The 24,457-nt window shown below is 35.0% G+C and overlaps 1 protein-coding gene across 15 annotated transcripts in view; it reads left to right on the forward strand.

Moving 5' to 3' along the window:
- Positions 1–24,457, forward strand: part of CEP170 (centrosomal protein 170) — a 101,482-nt gene that overhangs the window by 39,008 nt on the left and 38,017 nt on the right. For 10 of the 15 annotated variants that reach the window (XM_080586754.1, XM_080586753.1, XM_080586755.1 and 7 more), the window contains exons 8-10: positions 5,518–5,994; positions 8,606–9,243; positions 23,665–23,814. In XM_080586754.1, coding sequence (XP_080442880.1) covers positions 5,518–5,994; positions 8,606–9,243; positions 23,665–23,814 — 1,265 coding nt within the window. The remainder of the gene's footprint in view (positions 1–5,517; positions 5,995–8,605; positions 9,244–23,664; positions 23,815–24,457) is intronic. The other 5 variants (XM_080586745.1, XM_080586747.1, XM_080586748.1 and 2 more) reach the window with 2 other exon arrangements.

Raw genomic sequence — 24,457 nt, forward strand, 5'->3', positions numbered from 1 at the left:
ATCAGTATAAAAGCATACAGAAAATATCCTAAAGGTTTTCATACAATTTTAAAATAAAGAGATAAGTTTTTCAGGCCCCTGTGGCCTATAATTAAATTAAATGTAAATTCCATACAACTTCCATGAAGTTAATTTTCAACAAGTTTGTATTTTCTTCATGGGCTTAGGTCTTATAACATAGCTGAGTATAATAATGGGATGTCACTATAAAGAAACAATGAACGAAAGTGGGAAACTTCACAAGACCTTCATGTCTGGATATTTTTGAACTAAAACAATAAATTTTAATTTAGCAAAAACTGTTCAAAATGGATACAGTTATTTGTTCTTTTATGCGCTAAAATTATGTATTTAAAACACCAATTTGGAGCAAGGTTCTTAATATAAACTGCCTACAAAAATTAATTACAGATGAATACACTTACATAAGTTCTTAAACATTTTCTTAAGTAACTCAAATACATGAAGCATCATGTTGATCATTCTAACAAATTAATGCTGTGAAGAATTTGCTTTATGCTTTAATGATTATTCCCTGAATAGAAAAGAAGGCATGAATTATAACAGATGGGGCAAGGTTTAATGAGGAGATTCAAATGGGAGATTTGTTTCTGCTAAACCAACTATAGACAATTAGTCTTTACAGTCTCAAGTTAATAGGATTATTTTAGTGTTACTATCTTTCTGTCTCAATGGAAGCTCACTAATGGAAGTTATTTGAAAACGGAGTAGAAAAGCCTGGAAAATTTTAAAACAAAAAAAAAACCTTTTTTTTCCAGACATGCATGTTGCTCTAATTTAATGATCCATGAATCTTCTAGCCCCAATCCAAATCAGCTGTTGCATATAAACCGATGATATGACATTGTTTTATTTGTGCTCCAGCTGTTAAGCTTACATGTTAATGACAAGTTTCCTGGGTGTGTAGTTAATATTCTGGCCATGTGTTATATTCGCACTTCCTGGAAAAGTAAAAAACTACATTTTCTGCTAATGTAAGTAGCACTTGTAGAATGTTTTATCAATGATACCTTTACTGGAAATCTAAGAAAAGGCAGAAATAATAATTTTTAAATAGGCTTTAAGAGCCTGAAATCCTTTCTTTTTCTGTTTGGCATGAAGTATTTTTTGAATTCCAGCATTGCATAACAATATATCAGATTAAATGTTCTTACATATAAGAAAGTCATTCTAGGCTAAAGCAGGCTGACCGGTATTTTAGAAATATCAGTGTAATCCGTATGTGTAAGAGATTACACGCATGTATTTAATCAATATTAACATTAAAGTTCTGAGAATTTTATTCTAGAATTTTACTGAGTTTTGGCCTGGAATACGTGCATGTGCTGCACTTGCTGTGCAAAGCTAGAGAAGTGAATGTAGACATTATGCACCAGGGAGTGCTCAAAAATTTTTAGAGCCATGACTACAGTATATTTAAGATCAGTTGTTTTCTTTTGTTCATTTTTTTAACTCCCTTAAAGCATTCAGTTAAATTATTTATTATGAGAGGTGGACATATCTATATGATACTATTTTGTATTTTTTAGAGAGCAATTCTGATACGCTTTGATTAGACAGGATATGACAACATTAGAAGACAAAGGTTGTTTTCTTTAGTACTACGTAAATCATTTTATGTATTCTTCACAATTTGTCTTTAAATATCAAATGAAAAATAATGTTGTTAGGCCACTGGCTTGCTTCAGCAATAAAGCAAAAAAAAAAAGAAACTAAAAGGTAAGTGTAATATGGAAAGAAGAAAAAAGGGAAAAAGGAAATATTAATGAGCAACTGAAAGCACTGACTTCAGCCAAATATAAAACTAAATATAAAAATATTTGGGGATATTGTATAGATATGGCATTTTGGCCTCTTTTCTTATCTTCTGAAAATAAATATCTTGCTCCACATTTACACATTTTTTTTTTTTCAAGAAGAGCTTTGTAAATTCCAGACAATTTTCTTTTACAAGTTTTATTGTTACGATTTTGTTCTTCTGCCTTAAAAATACAGAACTTTTTTAAAGCCTCTGAACACTGGAAAATGTCTCCTAAGATTTTACCCTATATTTGCTGTTGATAATAACTTCATATATGCACACGCTTTCTTGCGTATCAGAAAGATGTTGAATAGCAGAATATCTGTCACATTCATTGTCCAGGCTGTCAAGTAAAATTTTAAGATACTGGCTAGCTGTCTGTGTGATACGGTAAGGGAAAAAAGAAGCCCTAGAAAATATAATGCTGTTAATGTTGGAAAGTGAGCGTTGGTTTTACATGGTTTCCCATTTAGTGAGCTCTGGAGGGTCTAGGAGACTATTTTATTAATAATCATCAAATGCCTGTGCAACAGCAACATTTTTTTCTTCCTTGCTTGTCCTGTAGAAACCATGCTTGTCCTGTAGAAACCATCACAGTGTTCTTTTGTAGCTCTAGTCTGTTGTAGAATGAGAGCTCCTTCTTTCAGATGCCTATACTTTCAGTTTCACAAAATGTGGATTTTCTTGCTATATAAGTACTGTGCTAGTTCTGCTTATAAATAATAAGTATTACTATTACAGAGTTGTGATGACCAATACCTTAAGAATTTGCCAGAGGTTTATCTGTTACATCTATTCATATTTGGTCTGATAGACAATTTCCTTCAGCTTTGCAGATGACTTGATAATAGAAATTCATTATAAAGTAGCCTTATCTTTGTGTGTATATATAGAAAGCTATAAGGGCTTGCATTTAGTATTTCTGAAAAATTCTGAAGAGTGATTTAGATCAGTATTCACCTTAAATTTTTGTTTCATCTTTGCTTTCTATTGCTGATTCTAATCAATGGTTATGCATTTAACTCTTAAAAATGCAAATACTTTGGACTGTAAACAGTATTTTTAAGTAACTAACATTAACTTGTATTTTGGATATTTTTCATAAAAATAATTCCTAGGAATTTTTCTAGACTGGAAATTGTTTTACATTTGTAATCCACTTTCTCAATTCTTTTGAATAAACTAACCCTGTCATAATTTAGGTTTAAAAAGCATTATATCATCTGTTTAAATAAAAATATTAGAATCAAATACTGTAAATAAAATAGTATAAACAGTTCACTTCAAATGTTAAATTTGATACAGGGAAGTTTCACAGAGAAGATTTTTCCTGAAGTTGTCCATCAATGCTTACAAACCAATGTTAAAGATGCACTCAGCCTTAGCCTACCACACCTCTGATGCGTTTTGGCTTCAATCTTAACCATTTTCAAAAATCAAAAGATGGTGATGAACCAGTGATTTAATATTTTCTGAAAAATATTGTTTATTGTCTGGCCAGTAGATTACACTTGCCAGGTCCCAAAGTAGAAATATTTCTTTAAATACAGTATCTTGGGAAACAAGAATCTCAGGAAGATCAACAAGAAGTGCAAAGACCTGCACCTGGGAAGGAGCAATCCCAGGCACCAGTACTTGCTGGGGGTCACCCTGTTGGAAAGCAGCTCTTCAGAAAAGGATCTGGTGGTCCTGTTGGACACCAGGCTGAACATGAGTCAGCAATGTGCCCTTGCTGCTAAGGAGGCTAATGGTATTTTGGGCTGTATTAGGCAAAGTATTGCCTATTGCTGGCAGGTCAAGAGAGGTGATCCTTCTGCTCTACTCAGCATAGTTGAAGGTGCACCTGGACACCTTTCTGTGTCCAATTCTGTTCCCACCCTCCCACCCCCCCAGTACAAGAGAGACCTTGACAAACTGGGAAGAGCACAACAGAGGGCTAAGAAGATAAAATGATCAAGGGACTGTAGCACCTCTCCTACGAGGAGAGTGTGAGAGAGTTGGGACTGCTCAGCATGGAGAAGAGAAGGCTCGGGGGAATCTTGTCAATGTATATAAGTACCTGAAGGAAGGTGCAAAGAAGAGGTAACACAGGCTGGTTTAAGAGCTGACAGTGTAGGGGCTGGTTTAAAAAGAACTGGTATCGGTCAAACATGTTAGCAAGGGTATTCTTAGCCTGCAACAACACGGTATAAAAAATGTCTGAATTCTAAACATCTTTTGAGCTTGTAGCAGCTACTTATAGATGAAATAAAATAACTCTGTACCTGCATCAGTGTTCTTTAATCCTGTTGGTATGAAAGCATGGTGATCAATAAAGAATATGGACTAATTTTGTTATCCCTACATAACATCATTCTTTTCAACTTTTCCAGCTATTATGCTATTAGTTCCATTTCTCTTCATCAAACTACTATCCTCTTTTATTTCTTAAGTTTTAACCTTTTTCCTAAACCTTCACAAGAAGCAAATGTTTGCGAAGAACAGCATAGGCGTATTAAGCTGTCCTGCATCCTTGACCCCTTAAACTCCTGACTTATAGTATGCATGTTTCCATTGCTACCTTATTGCTTAATTATTTCATACACAAATGTTAACTGCGTCAGCAGATATAGTGTGGCTATTTTTAGCCCCAAAAATCTCTTAATTGCATTCTTACTCCTTTTCTTGGCAATCTAATGTGATTTCTTAAACATCTTAATGTGGTTCATGATAAATCATGTAGGAACTATTCAGAATTCTTTGCTGGAATGTAACTTGCCATTGCTGCTAAAATCTCAAGCATCTGTTGCTTATAGGACATCTTTATACCAGATATTTTGGCTGGCTTACTACTTCATGAAATGCAACCAGAAGATTTGCTTTCTTAAATATACATCGATAGCTTTGCTAGCAACCAAAAGAAGCTTTAACCTTCATTCAGTCTATATAGCGGGACTTTCCCATGCTTTTTTCCACATTCTGCTGTATTTACCCAGTTAGAGCATGATTTTATAACATTATGCATGCTTCCAGCTATTGTTGTTTTTTTCTGTTCTTCTACGAATTATGGAAACAAGTAAAATAAGAGTGGATGACAATAGGATTTATCTTGATTCTTGGATTTTACCTTTTGTAGAAATATAAAAGGTGTTTGGATTCCAAAACACTATCCAGAACCTATCAGTGTTAAAACTTTCAAGTCAGACTTAATGTTTATCTTGTGTTAATGTGTGAATTGTTTTTCCAAATTTTTACCAAATGAAATTATACTAACTCTGCACTGTAGGAGATGGAAGCCACATCACTAGCGCTTGTTTTAGGGGCACCTTGATCTGATGTTTCTCTAAATAGATTGAAAATTGCAATAGTGATCCTCTCAACTATTTCTCTAATGTTTTATGACTGTTTTCCATGTTACTAATAACTCATGTGACCTTTATGTCATCTAAACATTTTTGGAGTGCAGATTTCCTTTGTCAAATTGAAGTGAGCTTTTTGCCACTTTACACTCCTTACAGCCAGAGCTGTCTCTTCAGTAATGCTTTTCATATGTAATTCTGGAATTATTTTTCCAGAACTGTGTTACTCAATCTTCTCCACAATTCTGCTGTTTACTACAGAATTTTCTCGAGTGGCCTTTACAGAAATTCAGAAAATTCTTGAAGAACCTGAAGTTCCCAAGTATTGTGAAATCTATTTTTTATTTTTCTTAATAGGATGCAGCACAGATGCCAAGCAAGCTGAGGAACAATCTGCAGCTGCAAGTGAAGAACTTTATCCTTTCTGTAGGGAGCCAAGTTATTTTGAAATTCCTACAAAAGAATTCCAGCAATCTTCACAGGTAGCTGAGAGCACTATTCATGAAATTCCCACAAAAGATAACCAGAGCTCCCATGCAGCAGGTGCGGGGCATGCTTCCTTTACCATTGAATTTGATGACAACACTCCAGGGAAAGTAACAATCAAAGATCACATAACGAAGTTCACATCTGAACAGCGTCACAAGTCAAAGAAGCCTTCTTCCTCCAGTGGTCAGGACCTGCCTGGGCTTCAGACTGTGATGATGGCTGCAGAGAGCAAAGTAGCAGATTGGCTAGCACAGAACAATCCCCCAAGAATGATATGGGAACCAACGGAAGAAGATTCCAAAAGTATTAAGAGTGACGTTCCAGTGTACTTGAAGAGACTAAAAGGTAAAGTGAATAATTCCAGCTATGCTTATTTCTGAAGGCAACTATTCTTCACCAGAATCCAGTAAGTGGGTCCTTGAGCCCTTGCGGAGTTCAACTGAAATCACAAATGCTCCACAGGAGTGCAAGGATCTGTTCAGGGAAATCTTATTGCACTATTAAAATAAACCAAATCCTAAGTCATCTTACAGTAAACATACTAATTGGAGATATTTTAGTACAGCTAACACGGTACAAAGAAGTCATATTTTTAAAACATTGATCTTGAAGGGAAAAAGAACAAACCCAAGCCTTTAGTTAAATTTTACATATTTCACTTTTTCTTGTGTATTACTTTAAAAAGCTGAATAGCTTTATAGAATCAAAGTTCGGAAGTTCAAGTTATGCTTTTAACAATTCTTCCAATAGTATATTTTCTGTGGATATTCATGTACTCTAAGAAAATCATTTGGTGACAAAAAATACGTTGTATAGTTATTCTGCTTAAATTGATCATGTATGATGAAGTCAAGTTTGTCTCAGGAATCTGAAATAAACAAAGATCTTCAATTTTTATACTATGTTTGCAGGATATTATATTTATAAAAACACTGCTGTTGATAACAGTTGATAAGACATATTCACTTACTGCAGACAATGACATTTCCAATAAAATTAAATCAAATGTCTAGTGTGAAAAGTGTACTTTCTTTTGGATCCAACTTCACAGAATAGAGAAGAAAGTAGTTTTCATTTTCAGTTGAAGAATCCAGTGACATTCAAACTTTCAGAATGAAAATTCTGACAAAATTTTTTGAGTCTCTGTTATTTTCTGTTTTTAAGTTCAGCAGATTTAATCTGCTATTCCCACTTTCTTGGTTCTGCAACATTATCATGGTTAACTCTTAACCTAGCTGAGATTCGTTACAATGTGTTTTGTCTTTCTGATCAAAAGTCTGCATTTTAGGGCTGGCTCTTCCAAATTAAGCTGAAAAATAACATTTTCAAAACAGAATTGTATGGGCACGCTAACATTAAGATACTAGCATAGTAGTTCTTTGGAGAATATTACAGAGCATTCTTTGATCTGCATCAGATTGTATTATATTCATGAACCTTCTTTAAAACATTAACCATGTCACTATTAATAAGGCAGGACTTTTTTTACAAGGCCTTAGCCCTTTCCTGGCAGCAGAAACTTTTTGAAGTTTGATAAATTTTTGACTGAGGGAGGTGTAAGTTATAGGTTGCATTTGGCCATAACAAATATCTGAATTTTGTAATCTTTGGTGATCTCTTCATATTCTTGCTCATTAATTCTTCTTTGTCAAATCATAAGGGTAGAGTATGTACCTAACTTCTTCGAAATTTTTGGTTTAAAAAAAAAAAAAAAGACAAGTAAAATCTTTCTGATTTTTCTGCTCAGCTTTTTCCTACAGTATCCTGTATTGAAGTCACACTGCTAAAATTGTTATATGACTTTCAGAGTGGTGTTGATATTTATTGTTACTGTATGGAAGTATAGGACCCATCGCATTGTTGAGTCACTGTACGAATAAGTAACAAAGGGAGGTCTCTATGTTAAGTAGGAATGCTGTAAAGATTTCAACTGAGTATTTGGTGCCGTTAGTCCCCTAGGTAAGGGTTCCCAACATACAATTACCATTTAAATGAATAGTAGCTATGTATCCTAACTATGCAAGTGGGAAAACTATCCTTTCCAGAAGGAAAAAAAAAAATCACCTTTCCATTTTGTGTATACATGAGTAAGCCTTGATCCAAATTAATTCAAAGAAGAGAAAACTTCCTTTCCACGAACTGCACTAAAACTTAAAAAGTATAGACAGTTTCATTGTACTTGAGGTTGCTCAGTGTTAACTCTGATTTACTGTGTATGAGTACCCAGTCTTCCATACATTTTTCAGGCCTCATTACTAAGCATATTTATATGTCTATATGATTTATTAAGTGCGTAGTCCTTATTCATAGATCTCAAAGTAGTTTGAGGAATGAATAAGTAATAACAGACATTTCGCATGCATATATCAGATGCTGAGAGGAATGAATGATGGAAAAATTCATTCTACTTCTTGGAAAGAGTAATAAAGAATTAATTTCAATTTTCAGTAGACATTTCTCATGATAAACTGTTGTAACAGTGTGAGGAAAAGACCATCTAACAACATCAGTTGTGTCACTTGACAGGCATTCTTACCTCGCAGGAGGTCTGTCTTAACGTTCTTCTTTTTCATTTTATCCTTGCCTAGAATGTTTCAGTAGTCACTTGTAATCAATCAAATAGTTCTGTAGCAAAATTAATATAATTGGGAAACAAGCCATTTCCATACTGCAGCACAGCTGATAAAATACTGCCTTTTGTAAATCACTGATAAGTACCTGTAGATTGCAATACTGATGAAAAGGGTAATTCAAATGCACTGATATTATTGCTCAGTTTATGCATCATCATCAGCTGTACAAAGTTTCCAGAGCTAGGTACAGAAACGTGTTGGACTCTGCACAGAAAAACAATTTGAAATTCTATTCTAGTATGCAAGTTTACTTTGTATGTGTTGGTTTTTGTTTTTTTTTTTTTAGCTTCATTGTGCTGTATGTTCTTTTGCTTTGATTGTAGGGAATAAGCATGATGACGGTACACAGAGTGATTCAGAAAATGCTGGTGCACATCGGCATTATAGTAAGCGGGCAGCACTTGAAGAGCACTTAAGACATCATCATACAGAGCTGAAAAAGTCGCACCAGAAAGTCCATTCCACGGAAAAAGAGCAAGAGCAAGCTGGTGTGAGTCAGACTGCTTTTATGATTGAGTTTTTTGATGAAGACCATCCTCGAAAGAGACGTTCCTACTCTTTTTCTCAGAACGTAGGTGCTCTGTGCTCAGAATCTCCATCTCCGACACCTCATGCGCGAGCTGAAAGAGTGAAACCTGCATCAGGAGAGAAAGCAGTTCCTTCATCTGTGCAAGCTAGTTCATCACATCACAGAGCAGTACATGCAAAACTTTTAAAACAAAAATCAGAAGACCCCTCTGCTGCTTTACCTGTCTTACAAGCTGCGTTGTTAAGGAGTTCAGGAAGCCTCGGCCATAGGCCTAGTCAGAACCAGGAGATGGACAAAAAGTTGAAAAGCCAACATGTTTCTGCTGCTATTGAGAAGGACAATGAGGATGACCAGAGTGACAAAGGTACTTACACTATTGAATTGGAAAATCCCAATTCTGAAGAAATGGAAGCCCGCAAAATGATTGACAAGGTGAGAAACCAAAAATGTGTATTGATGCTAAACTGGTATGCGTTATGTGGGTGGGCAACAGTCTACCTCTTCAGTTCGACTTATTAAAGGTGCTGCAATAACCTAAGTTTAGAAGCCAGTGTATAATGATGATACAAAGAATATCATAAAAGCAGAAGCAGGCATTTGACGAAAAGTTATTGTTTGATACTGCTGTTCTTCAATTTCGGTAGTTTAAAGGTGTTTTCAAAAGGTTAAGTACCACAAATGTACTAAACAACGAAGTTAAATCAGTTAATTTTTTATGAGAATTGTTTGATTACTATTTATTATGCCCCATGGAGAAATAATTACTTGTTCTTAAAAACCTACGGTCTTTGTAGTTTTTGGTATACAAATCAGTTCCATCCAAATTATCATGTAAAAACATAATGCAAGTGTTTTCTATACTTATAAATACATTTCTTAACTGCAATAACTTAAATTTCAAAGCATAAAATGTTTTCATTTTCCCAAAATCTTTATATGATAGCAATGTCGTTTTCATAGTTTGAATGTAGATGTGTTTCATTAGGCCTAGGAACCTTATAATGACCAAATAAACTTTGCTTATAGGTAAAAATAGAAGTAAACTTCCTTGAGATTGAATAGGAAGATACCAGTAGGATAAACTATGTATAGTCGTTAGTCCTTACTGACTCTTGAGCGGGATTTTCTTTTCCTGTTATTGTATTTTCGTAAATCATCCACTGTGGTCAAATGCTGGCAGCCAGTTTTAGGCATATTTTTGGCCTACTTAACAGAAAATGTATTGCTTGTTATAGAATTACCTAAGAATTGTTTGTGTATCTATGATGTGTTGTTTTTTTTTTTTTTTTTTCCCAGTGGTAAAGTATCGGTTAATGTTTGTAGTGTTGCATTAAAAAGCCTTTGGATATTATAAGTACCCCTTACTGTTAACTTTTTGAAATTGAAGATTTACAATGAGGTAAAGCAGAGAGGTTTATTGTTTGAGGTCTCATGTTGTATTTTTTCACTTTTATTTAAGATCCAATTCACAGATACTGATTTTTTGCAAGTAAGCTTTGCTTCACAATTCCCTACTTTGGGAATACGGAAGTAGTATGATACTATTTTTATGAAGTGCAGAACAACAGCAAGTGAAGAAAATCAAAACCAAATGGAAGCCAAAATCTTTTGCTCCAGCTCAGCTCAGCTTTGTTTCCCTCCCATTTAAGACTGCTAATGCTGAGGATTCTTTTAGTTTGCTAAAAGGGGTAAGTGAGGAATAAGACAAGGACTTTTGCTGGCCTGTTGACTGCTGTGCTGTCAAGTATTTAAGAGAATAGTTGGTATGCATTTAGTCAATAATTCCAGCATAACCTCTCTTTCTTGGCAAGTCAGTCTTTTTCTTTTTTTTTTTTTTCCCCTGAGCAGCCTGCTGATTTGAGTCTCATTCAAAGTCTGTTGAGTCAAAAGATTCATTGAAATTCAAGAGTTGGATTTGCTAGGATTGGGATGAAAATGCATTACAAATAGCAAGGATAACTTTCTAAAACATTTGCACAAATAGTGCAAACAGTCCATCTGTAAAAATTTGTTAGAATGGTGCTAAAATTCATGTCTAGTTTACCTGAAGAATTTCCTATGGTATAAAATGCTTTTGGATTTGGGTATTTTTTTTTCCTTTTTTCCTTTTTTTTTTCCCTCCTTTTTACTGGAAGGAAGGGTGAGAACAAACAAAATAACTCAGACTACTTCTGTGACTCATTCATTTGCAAAGCCTTAGCCATAGCTTCGCCCTTGTAGGCGAAGCCTCTGCTCTTTGTTGGGGGACAAAAAAGAAAAAGCACCTAAGAACATACCACAAATTTAAGTGCAACATTAAATTGTCAGAAATTAAGTCATGATAAATAATGTTGCTTTGAGTTTAGGATCCAAGAGAGGCATTCAGGAAATCAATGTCCAAATTATCAGAAAAATTATAAGTTCTCTGTATGTAATTTCAAAAAAAAAAAGGGGGGGGGGGGACAGACAGACACCTTAATGTTTTGTCATATTATTCCCTTCAAAAGCAACATTTTTGCTTAATGTAGCCATTTTCTAATCATTCCAGGAAATATTCAAGGAAAACATACTTATTTGAAATGCTTTAATGATCAGAAAAGGATGTTGTCCTATTTATTCAACATCTTGATTTTATTTAAGGATCCATTTGTTCTTTCGCTACTCTTTCAGTCTGTATAAAGAGACTACAGCAAAAGTGGTGTAAAATAAAAAATGTCATACTCTTTTTTTTTTTTTCACGAACGTCTTAAAGCTTGGCTTTTGAAAAGAGAATAGAAGAAAGATTACAAACCTAATCAGAAGGATAGTGGAAGACACTTTCTAAGTAACAGAGAAAAGTCTTTTTAGTGAAATACTTTTCCCTAAGAGATAGTTGCAACCATTCCTCTGTGATGATGACTGCCTTGGAGTAAGTAGACTATATCTTGCCTAGAATGAAGGACTCAGAAAAATAATTTGAGGCTTGGGCCTTTCTCAACTTCCAAGACCAAGGAAATTTGTTGAACCTGTGAAAATAAGACATCAGGATCTGCCAGGCAACATCACTGCAATGAAAGCAACCTATGTAAATGCCCACCAAGACTGAAATGAGTGGGAAAAGAGATAATTGTTAAATTATTCGCAAATCTGCAATTACTTATTTTAAAATAGATTTGATTTTAGGACACAAAAAAGTAGGACTTAAAATGATAAGCAGATAGTTTTCAGTTTTAATCAAAAAAAATAAATGTAAAACCTATACATGCCTGGAGTACTCCAAAGATTGTTTGTTTAACTCATGTATGTTGGTCTAACATTTGGAATGATTACATTTTAAAATCTTCCATTCTTATTATCAGCCATTATAGGAGCTGAAGAAATTAGCTAATATTTCAGAAATATTAATATTTATTTCCTCTGTGCTGTTATTTGAATTTCCTCAGAGGAAATAAATATCAGAGGCATGTGGCCAGCTTTGAATGATTAGAAGTAGTATGTCACTTCTCTCAGAACAAAGAAAAATCTTAGAGAGTAAGTTAAAAAAAAAAAATTTACAGATTAAGAGAAAAAGAGAAATCACTAAGCATGTTATTAGGAGGAGACAGAAGCAGTCATAAGATTTCATAGTTGTTTCTAAGCTCTTTCTATTTTAAAACATAATACTTATATGTATTTAGGGCAGATATCAAAGCCAGACTATCGCTGGAGGAAAATGGATATGGCTTAAGCGTTTGGGTTCTATTGTTTTTGCTTATTCCAATTTCATTTCATGATTTTTCTGAATGGAAAAATCTGTAGAGGTAGTGGAAAAATGGTTATAATTTGCAAACAATGGAGTCTTCAGCTGTTGTTCACTTTAACTGCCTTCTCTCTTCAGTCCATCAACTGCTGTCTTGAAAATATTCCTGAGCTCTCTGAGAACTCAGTTGTGCTTTTCACAAGTAGCATGAACCCAAGCATATAAAATCTATCTTGTAGCATTTAAATTCTTTTAAAAAGTTTTGCTAGGACTTTTGACTGATTTTATTTTTGAGTAACTTGTCATTATTGCTATTACTTTCAAATTCTGTTTCCTAGAGTGAGTGAATAGTGCCAGTATTAGTATGGAGATGAGTTATACATTCTCTCTTCTGTCTGTAGTTTACTTGCATTTTTACTCTCACATGGATTTCCATATGGTCCTCTGTCAACTTGATTTTATACAATGCAAATTCTAAGCTAGATCAGTTCCATTCCTCACAAACTCACGTGCTCTTTTCGTTTGTTCTTTCCAGTATAAATATTGTATGTTGTAATGTTCTTTGTAAGCAGAGAATACTTGAAAAATAGCAATAAAACTTGCTTCTTTCAAGTCCCATGATTAGCCAAGATTTTTACATACCAGTGTTCAAATAGCAACTAAGTTCATACAAAGTATGAATTTGTTACTAGGCCAAATAGGTGTAGAAAATAAATTAATTCCACATTAATGATGTGGAATAAAGTTCTAACTGAAAAATAGATACTGGCTATCTTTTTATATTTGTAGAGGCCTTTTTGAAGTTGCCATTGAGATCAATTTTATCAATGTGCAAAGGAGAAGAGCTGCTCTTACATACTACGAAGACCATCTTAAACATAGCAGGCATACAATATTCTCTACTCAAATAACTTCAGACATCTTTGTAACAGAATAACACTCTTATTGTTGCACCTAATCGCAAAGTACAAAATAAATTCAGGATCTTGATTTAAAACATTTTCAGTGTCCTTTTAACACACAAATTAGAGAAGTAAATGGGGCATAGTCAGGATTTGCTTCTTACAAACATCCAGTTTTGCCCTTTAGATAGGTTCAATGCCTTCTTCTGTTAACACTTGCTAATTGCTCTCTATTTTGCGCTGAATTATGAACTTCATATGTTTTACTTTTTTAATTACATTTGTTCTAATAGAGGTGATTTCTCATCAGTTGTATCAGGCAAAAAAAGTATTCCTGGAACACAGAAAAAGTAAGTTTCTGAGTGGATGAAAGAATTCAGAATGAAGTTTCTGCAGTTCATCTTGGTGGTTGGACCTTATGATCTCTTGAGGTCCCTTCCAACCCGTACAATTCTGTGATTCTGTGATCTTCCTTTTTGTTGATATAAAGATTGCAAATTATCAGTCCAGTGAGTTTCATGTTTTCAATAAAGCAAAATACCAGTAATAACTTTTAACAAGTGATCGTGCAAATAACTCTGGATGTGTTTGGAATATTAAAATATTTTCATCAGGCTATATATTGCAGTAAATAAAGATCAACTCAGTGAGTTCTGTGCAAGCTCTTTGTGTTTTGGTTGTTTTTGGGGGAGGCCTTTTTGATTTGTGTGGGTATTAGGAGTTACTATAGCAGAGCTAAACTTCTCTGGATGTCAGTGAAGGGTAAGAATAGAACAGAAGTTACATGTCTGTTTTGAATTTTATCAGCCTTTTGCTAACCAGGGAATCGTGAATTTTATAGCAACTTGTGCATATGGAAACATTGGGCTTGAATAAAATTTTCTTTTGTCCCAAAATTGTATCCTTCAATTGTTATATACTTGATTATATACCATGCGTAGGGTATACATAGAATAGCATTCTGTTGCCACAATCATGAGATTCTTTTTCCTCTTTAAAAATTTGGAATGACTGTAATAGTTTTGTAGGGGACGCTGAGCAGGTGTTGATGTGGACACCAGGTTTTCCATTTTCATTTTCTACATCTTTCTGTTTACGGTGATACTTATATTTTAGTTTTTTTTTTTTTTTTTGGCTTGGTTTTAGTATGCATGTAAATAAGATTTACAATAAAATGGGATCTCTTTACTCATTTTGCTCCTGAGGTATGTCTGCTCATACTATATTAAGTTACTTAGTAGTTAATATTGCATTCTTCCAAGGACCGTTCTGTGCTTCTCCTTGCTGAGCTAGGACTTCTTAATGAGAGAGTCTTTATTGGTTTTGTGTTGCAAGCAAGAAAAAAATGCTTAATATCAGATCATTTTTACATGGAAGGCAACTTTGGAGGACAGTCAGTCGGTCATAGACAAATAGCCCTAGGCGCCATTATCTATGGTAACTTCTAAAAAAAAAAAATGTTCAGCTTAATGTTTGACTGCATGCTTTTGAAAGGTGTTTTGGTTTATATTTTTTAAGTGCAGAAAGCTTGTTTACTAGATCTTCTCTATTGCAAACCTTAAAGTTATACAGATAATCTTGCAGGTACTGTGAAAGTTTGTATTAGGCATAAAGTAACTGCTAAATGAAGAATTGTGGATTTACAAGTTTAAGATTGATGTTATACTAAATACTTGGAAAGTAAGAGTAACCAAGTCATAAGTAGTTATTTCATTAAATGGTTTCATTTTTAATGTATCAATCTAGCTGCGTTAGAATTATAGACCAATTTGGATGTTTTCCATCATTTGTAAATAGTGTGCAACGCACAGCAGAGATTGGATTAAAACACAGAGCTATATACCCAAAATACGTATATACATATATACATATGTATTTATATTTAAGATCTTTAAGATGAATTAGAAAATATATCTGTTTTATTAAAACCGTGTTCATCCAAAAATGCACATTTATGGTGCATAGGAGTAGGGAAGGTGGAGATATTTTACATTGCAATATTTAACATACAAATTGATGGTTTATTATAAGTGGAACTTGGCAAATTTTTGCAGTAGCGGCAATGACAAACTGTGTGAAAAGATTCAGAGGGCAAGGAAGTAAGTTAGTAGAAAAAAAAATCTGCATGTTTAAATAGCTGTTTAAGGAACAGAGACAGATGTATCTATTTTCAGAAAATGGCTTTCAGATCTTCTGTCTCTTCACACTCTGTGGATTTAATTGCTTTTGCCATTGCTTCAGTGACTTTTTCCAAAAAGAATTCATTTTAGCCCTACTGAGTGTCCTGTTTGCAGAGGGACCGTATTTTATGAATACAATTTTGAAAAAGCAGTAGAACAGTTGAAGCCTATCAAGTCATCTGAGGATATAAATTTTTGCAAGAATGAAGTGTTTGTAATTTTTTTTTCTTCTGGGCTGAGGGAGAGTGAGGAGTCTTACAGTCTCTAAACTTACCATTTCCTCTTAAATTTGGAATTCTAAAGTAAATGAATTTTTCATTATAGCAAACTACTACAAAATGTGTATGCATGTAAATATGTAACTGGCTTCTGGTTAAGAGGAAGTTATTAGACTTGGCACATTGATCTATTCATTTGCCTATGTAGCTTTTTTTATACCAGTGTGTCTTGCGTCTGATTCTGTATCTTCAATATATAGTTAAATGCCATAAACAGCTTCTGTGAAAATCCATGGCTATTCATGAGCTACTCCCTGCACAGGACACAGTCTGTTTGCCTGGGATGGCTAGGCTAACTGCCAAGAACAAGCATAAACTATTAAAATCAGACGTCTCAGAAGCAACTTGGTTAAATGCAGTTCCTGCAGTAGCTTAACACAAAATGAACATAGGCATTTTACTTTGGCTCATCAAACTTTTTCAAAGCAGGAAAGAAAATGTTTGTCTTTTGTCTTTTGTTTCCACCAGATCAGTAACTTCTAACAACCAGTTTACTGTATATTATGAATGTTCAGACTACCTTCTTAGGAAGAATTATGAGGAGCTCAGTCTGAACAATAAGCTCAGCACTGCCAAGTTGATCTGAGTATGGATCCAAAGCCTCTTCCATTTCCCCACTCTTTGAAATCCTCTCTTCCTATCAGTAAAGCATCAGTAAAGCATCCTCAGAGTTTTAGCTTATTTACACTTTCTTATCCTTGCTTAGCACATCCAAACCGTGTCCAAATCCAGCATGTGTTTCCAAATTCGTATCTGTTCCCTCTTTTTTTTTCTTGCTGATTTGACTGCGTCAGTTCACAGCTCAGTTCTTGAAATTTACTTTTATTTGCCTTCCCTAACAGTTAAACACGCTCATCATCTTCCTTTCCCTTAAAAAGTTACGAAAAATAATTTCTATTGTACTCTACATTCCCTTCATTTTTCAATGGCAAATAACTTATTTCAAATTGAGTAACTTGCTCCTTGTTTATTTTGCCATGGTCCTATCTTTAATGCACTGTGCAGTATAGCCCCATGTCCCTTACCTGCCTTCTGCTTTGATTCAATTTGCCCTTTTAAACATTCATCATTGAATTCTCTTTTATACACCTTTTGTGTTGGGATTTTGCTCTGCTCCTTGTGTGCAGACTGTCTGCACTGAAATTAATAGCATATCAATTATCTTATTTTCAAATACCTCTCCAAAACATATATTTAACTGTTGTTAAGTTCCAAACTAAAAGAGGGAAAAATTTTCATGTACTTCTAGTTTACAAATATCATTATTAATAGGATAGGTTCCTAGTTATGGCTCTCTGAATTGTAACTATTATCCTAAAAATTTGTCTTTCTGTTTTCTTAATAATACTGTTAGTTACTGTATATCCTTTATCTCAGGACTACTGCAGTAAATCTATGGAGAGAAACTTTAGAAATGTACACTTATAAAACTAGATAGAATTCTTCAGACTTGCATTTTGAATAGTTTATGCTCTGAGTTTCAGTGCTCTTCAAAATGTTTTTGAATGCTTTTTAGAGTAAGTATGTAAGCAGAACAATTGAATCCCTATTCCAGTATGCCTCATTTGCTATAAACTGAGTGAAGTTATTAAGAGTCACAAATAAGACCTTTTCTCCATCTGTTTCTCTGTCTTCAGTAATGATTTGGATGGTGAACTAGAAGAGTGGACATTAAATACTGAGTAATTATAGTATTTTACATCTGCAGTGTGATCTTCATGAACTGTGAAATGTTTTAAAGTTAATATCCTGAAATTGAAAAGCAACTATGTCCTGACATTAGGAACTCTAAAATGCATGCAAATGAGACATAAGATATGAGATAGAAAGATACGAGATAAAACTGGAGAAGATTCTTAATCAAGTACTTAGAAGTTTATTAGAAGCATATTAAGAAAATGTCGAGCATTTTTTTTAGCTATTCCATTTTCTTCCTTGTGATTCAGAAAAACGGTTCATGTTGCCTCTAACTTTTCTGACCAGTTTTTATTTTAATTTCTAGAAATTCTCACATATCAATAATGGAAATGGTTTTAAAGAGTCATCACGTTTGTTAATTACTCCTAAAGTCATTATACTGACCTATAACAGTTTATCTATGTAATATAACATTAACTCATCTATTGAGGGGTGAAGAAGTGAATAAGACCAGTAACTGATAGCTAAAGCTAGTTGTGTTAAAGCTGTGCTTTGGTTATTGTGACAGGCAGATGCGTTCTGAGTCGTGAGCTGCTTTCACAGGAAAATGTGCATGGCCTGCCAGGAGAGAGTATTCTCCTTTCTCTAAAGTTAGCCCCTGTAGAATAGGACGAGGCATGTGCTCAGAATTGGTCCTGTAACTCATGCTACTGCCCCCAAAATGTGCCAGTACATCTTGCAAGGACTGTCTTGGTTGTTTTGTGTTACATAGATTCTGTTACCTCTTTTTTTGTTATTGGATAAAGATTTTTTTAAATGACTAGTTTATGTTGGTAAAGATATATTCTAAGTTATAATATTGTGAAACTGTTGCTGAGTTTAATTGATGGAATTATCAATATCTACTTCAAGGTAAAACTACTTTGCCATCAGTTAATTTGTACTTCACCTCTGTACTTGTCAGGCTGGGTTTGTGTTCCAGCAAGTAACACCATGTTGCTCTGGGACTTGCTATATTTTTAGCTTGCTGTTTTGTCCCTTTGTTTTGCTGGGAGAAGCACATGATGTCAGTGGATTATCATAGGGACACGTCTGGAGAATTTACCATTTGTTGGTTTCAAATTTAAAAGTCTGTTTCAAGAACTGTCCTTTTTCCTGTTGACGTGGAAGACTTTGTTATACGTCTGTTGTTATACATCTGGACATTACCTGTTCTGCACAGCAGCACCGCAAAGAGGGATCTGGGGGTTGTGGTTGATAGCAAGCTGAATATGAGCCAGCAGCATTCCCTGGCAGCCAGGAGGGCCAACCGTATCCTGGGGTGCATCAAGCACGGCATCGCTAGTCAGTAAAGGGGAGTGATTGTCCCCCTCTACACTGCGCTGGTGCAGCCTCACCTTGAGTACTGTGTGCAGTTTTGGGCGCCACGGTACAAAAAGGACGTGAAACTGTTGGAGAGTGTCCAGAGGAGGGCTACAAAGATGATGAAGGGCCTAGAAGGGAAGACGTATGAGGAGCAGCTGAGGTCACTTGGCCAGTTCAGCCTGGAAAAGAGGAGGCTGAGGGGAGACCTCGTTGCGGTCTACAGCTTCCTTACGAGAGGGAGTCGAGGGGCAGGTGCCAGTCTGTTCTCTTTACTGACCAATGATAGGACCCAAGGGAATGGTGGCAAGTTATGACAGGGGAGGTTCGGGCTGGATATCAGGAAGAGGTTCTTCACTGAGAGGGTGGTCGCGCACTAGAACAGGCTCCCCAGGGACGTGGTCACTGCACCAAGCCTGTCTGAATTCAAGAAGCGTTTGGACTGTGCTCTTAGTCATATGGTCTGAATTTCTGGGTAGACCTGTGTGGTGCCAGGAGTTGGACTTGATGATCCTTGCGGGTCCCTTCCAACTCGGGATATTCTATGATTCTATGATGTCAGCTATGGTGTAAGCAGCTCTGCAGCTGCGAGGTTATTACCGATTTTGAGATACAAGGCTGACCCAAGGTACTAAGTTATTATCTAGGATCGCTATTATTAAAGATCGTAGGATTGCATATACTGGAAGGGACCTCAGGATGTTTCTAGTCCAACTCCCTGATCAAAGCAGGCATAGCCCTGAAGTCAAACAGGCTGCCCAGGATTTTATCCGTTTGGCTCTTGGAAACCCTCCAGAGACAGACTGGGCCACCTTGCTTGGGTGTCTTCAGGCTGAAAAAGCTTTTCCTTTACATGCCATCTGAACCTCTCTTGTTTCAAGTTGTGCGTGTTGTCCCTTGTCCTCCTGCTGCGCCCCACTGTGAAGAGCCTGGCTGTGTCACCCAGATGCTCTCCCCATAGGTACAGGGGGGCTGCTTTTAGGCACCTCCAAAGCCTTCCCTGAGCCCAGCTTGCCCAAACTCTCCACACAGGGGAAGTGCTCCAGTTTGACTGCTTTGGCAGCTCCAACTGAGCTCTCCAATTTGTCCATTTCTCTCTTCCACTGGGGGACCAAAACCAGATGCAGTTGCTCTATCACTTGTTAATCCATTTGTGTAAAGGCCAGTTGCATTTCAGGCTAAACAACATTATTTTGACTACATTTCATAAACGGGGCTTGACTTCATGCACAAATGTTGTTGTTCCCCTGCCATTCAAAATGTTCTGGTTTGCAATGGAAATTGTTTCATGCTTCTTAACAATTAAGTAGTTATTTATAAACCCCACCACCACAGCTTACACAATATTTCTGACAGTTCCGCCATTACAGCCGGGTGGCAGAGATGCTGTAGCAACCCCAAATAATGCTGCAGATTTTGGCAGTGCCTGGATTTTTCCCCCATTGGTCACATTTCAGGGATTCTGGGAAAATTATGATCCCGTTTTCTGTTTTGTAACTTTATGAAATTTATAGCATTCAGGGTAAAATAAACTAGTCTTTCTGCTAAGCTACCATTCCATAAAAATGAACAATAATAGGCTAGAGCAGGCCAGAAAACTTTAACTTTTGAGTTAGCTTCTTCAGTGAGTTTATAGTTTCATTTTGAAAAGACATGTTTAAAAACAGCATTAATATCTTAAATAAATTTCTAGGAATTGCTTTGTTCATGTTACTTACAAGTACCTAAGTTTAAAAAAAATAAAAAAAAAATCATTACTATCCATCCCCCAGGTGCTCTCCAAAAAAAAAGCAAAATCATTACTTTGTAGAAGTTTTATTGTTTGCAGTGATTTAAAAAAAAAAAAAGCATACCTATTTTTTTATTGACCAGCATTATGCTGGATACCTGTGATTTGAGATAGTTAGGAAAGTTTTCTAAGTCATAAACAAATGTTAAAACTCCCTTTACCTATTTTAGCAAAAAACAAAAAAAAAGCATCCTTCTCAGTTTTCAAACAACTCAGCCATGTCCAAATCTGCATCTTGTAATCTGGCTTCATTTTTTCTTCTCAAAAACACAATTGATCAAAATACAGATGGTAGTTGCTTCTCTTTAAAGCTGTGGCTGCTGCTTCTGACAAATGCAAGCTTTACAGAAAGAAACTTCACTCTTTTTGTATAAATAGTTAAGAGATGCAAAGGTAGGTGTCACCAGCATTTCCTCTGGATTTTTTTTTTTGGTGGTGGTGAAGTTATCTCATTTGAAATCATGAAGTTACTTAAAGAACAGGAAGCTCTGAAGAAATGGAAATCTTGAAGAATGTTTTTCAGTGTGTTTAGGAGGATAGAGGCCTTTATCTGTTGAGGCTTCAGTCAAAACACCCATACCTTATGACAGCAACCGGTTAACTACAAGTAACATTTTTTAGATGGAAGCAACACAGTTTCCAGCACAAACCTTTAGGCTATTCCATGGCTCTTTATGTTGAGAGTATATTTTCATTATTTGGTAGACATTGTAAGTGGATTGGTTGATCCTGAAATTCTGACACTATTCAGTTTTGGTGTGTCAGAGATGTTCTGAATTTTGTGAAGCATTAAGTATGAGTTATTTTTCCTTTCATTTCATTGTCATATGTAAAGTCTTAAACATCTATTAATGTCATCTGGTTTTAAAGGGATTTTTTTATATCACAGCTCTGAAGTTTTAGTCTTTGGGTTAGATCGCACTTGTGTGAACCTGGCCCATCCCAAGGAGGGGAGTTTTGAGGTAGTATAGGAATGCAACTTCAGCAGGGCAGGTGCTTGCACAAAGCATTAATTTATCGAAGAAGATGCTTTCCCTTTCTTTCTAACTAAGAACATCTCCAGATATTTGCAGTACTTTTTCTTGCCTATGATACCCCCACTTTATTTACAGAGGGTGCATTGGAAGTAGTATTAGGAGGTAAATCTGTTACTTGGATCTTATTGTTGCAAATATTGCCTTTCACAGAAGGAAAAAAAAAAAGACAACATTCAAATTTGCTTTTGCAGTAATTTCAATAATGGAAGAAGAAAACTAAAATTTGCTTAAAAAAGGGCTTCAAGACTAGAAGAGGTAACGATGAATGAAAGAAACCTAGGTCATGTTTGTGATACAAGTAAAGAAATTCAGCACAGTAAATGAATGTGCCACCAGCTAATACTAAGAGATTTGTAAGCAACAATTTACTTCTGTAGTCCTGATTCCTGTAGTTATGGAAGTATGAATTCATATTTTCCTTCAGATGCTTAGGTGATAAAATCAGAATTTCATTTAATTTAAGAACATGTAAAACTCTAGACAGTAAACTATATTAAACAAGGAAAAAGTGGCTGCAAAGTAATGATATATTCAAAGAAAGGAGGCACTGAATGACAGCTGGTTTGTTCCTATCTTCAAAAATTGCTGCAACTGTACAAATCAGAAGCATATCTTTAAAGAGAGGAGTTTTATGTTCTGTTACACTTTTTCTAAGGAAATAAATATTTATAAAATACTCTCAAGCAACTCATGCATAAGAATACCTAGACATGATTTAATTTTTTTATTACAAATTTGGGGAGCATTAGCAGGAGCAGAATGATTGGGTGCTTAATTTTTTTTCTTTCCTCTGCTTCTGAGACATTAACAAACGTTATGGTTTGTGGCCATCTAGTGGTGAATCCCTTTAAAATACACGAACATGGAGGATTTTAATAAACTAGGCCTCTAGCTTTACTGTGCAAAACTGAATTACAAAACATTTTTTGGGGGGAAAAATAATTCTATAGCTCTTTCTCTTTTGTACTAGTCATTTTTTTGCAGGGGCATAACACATGTGAAAGTCATTTTCATTTCTTCAAGATAAAGCCTTTTTTGATGTCATAGCTTCTTTCTAGCAGCCAGTTTTAATGTAAATTTTATAGATGGTAGGTACATTTCCAAGGTACAAAATATTCTCTTAAATATCTTTGAAGTATACATAAATTCTGAAAGCAATTGATATTCCTTAATGACTCAAGAAATTTGACAGAATGTATACTGGCTGGTTGTCCTGCTTAACTCCCTTTCACTACATTATCTTGTCAATAGCTAAAACATACCTAATGTTTTCTAGTATTTTTCTCTATGAGCTATGGTTTTGAATGTCATGGGAAAATTGTTTCTCACAAACAGTATACTATAAGCAAATATATCATTGATATATATATTGGATTCTATAAGCATCAGTAGGAAACAACAAAGTAGATGACACATACCAAGGCACATCTGAATGAGATTATTAGACATTGTGAGATGTGGTGAACTTCTGATGTGTGCTAAGTTCCTGATAAGTGAAAAACTGCAATCTTGTTTGTATTAAAGAAATAATTTAATGAGTGTATTAGTGGTAAATGTAAGCTAAGCATTTACATTTCTTGTTTTCACTAGACAATGACAAAATTCTGAAAATGTGGTGGGTTTAGTTTTTGATTTTTTTCCTTGACTGGGAAAATGGACTTATGATGATTTTTGTAATAATTTTGGTTTCACTGTTTGTTTCTTTCATCAGTGTCATTTTTTCATATGTGACCATTCCAGATAGCAGATCCTTGATTTGTCAGTGATGACATAAACTTCTGTTCTTTTTTAAATTGCAGTAGGTATTTTTTCTATTTTATCTGTAGATTTCATCGAGATGTCAGATAAACATAATACAACAAAAAATACTTGAACTCACTATCCAGCATGCCACCATCCATCCATTAACATTGAACATTGTATCAGGATGGTATTGGGTTAATGTGTGTAATGGTTTGTTTCATTTTCAGGTATTTGGAGTGGATGACAGCCAGGATTATAATAGGCCTGTTATCAACGAGAACCAGAAAGATTTAGTAAAAGATTGGGCTATAAATTCTGCTACAGTAGTGCTGGAAGAAAAAAGACCACTGAGTACAACTGGATTTCTTGACACAGAGGTAGAATTTAACTTTTGATGGTCTTCTTTTTTCTTCCAATGAGAGAGCACTAATAATTGAGAAGTAAGTGTTAAAGAGCAAACAAAACCTTGCCTGGAAAATATTAGCTCAGGTCTCTAAGTTCTTTATTTTTCTTAATCCTTTATTGCATTATTGAAATCTCTACGTCAAAGAGAGGCAAGTTAAATTGGGAAAAGTTTAAACTTTGCTACTTTTCTATGTGCACTAATACCAGTGTATGGGAAGTAGCAGGAATTTTGTTGCAACATTGCCTTTGCAACACACATTTGCACAGTATATGTTTCTTGTAGTTTATACAGTGGAATTGAGGAAAAGCTGGTTATGTTTTATAGCCCAAAGCAAGTAACTATATTAAAAATCAGAAATAAGGTGTATGCATTTAATGTGTGATACAAAGCCAGCTAGGAAAAAAAAATATGGAGAATACATCTCAGATTATTTTTTTAACGAAGCCAGAGGTTTTTAAATTCAGGGTTTCGTTTCTCAAATGAGATGCCACTCATGAGAAATCACTTACGTTAGTTGCCTCAAAAGCAGTATAATTAAATCAGTTGATAAAAGATTAGGCAAAGGAAAATGTCTGTTCTTTGTATATGACTCAAAATATGCACATGAGCTAGAT

This window comes from Anser brachyrhynchus, assembly GCF_964034855.1.
Source record: "Anser brachyrhynchus genome assembly, chromosome: 3".
NCBI classification, from domain to species: domain Eukaryota; kingdom Metazoa; phylum Chordata; class Aves; order Anseriformes; family Anatidae; genus Anser; species Anser brachyrhynchus.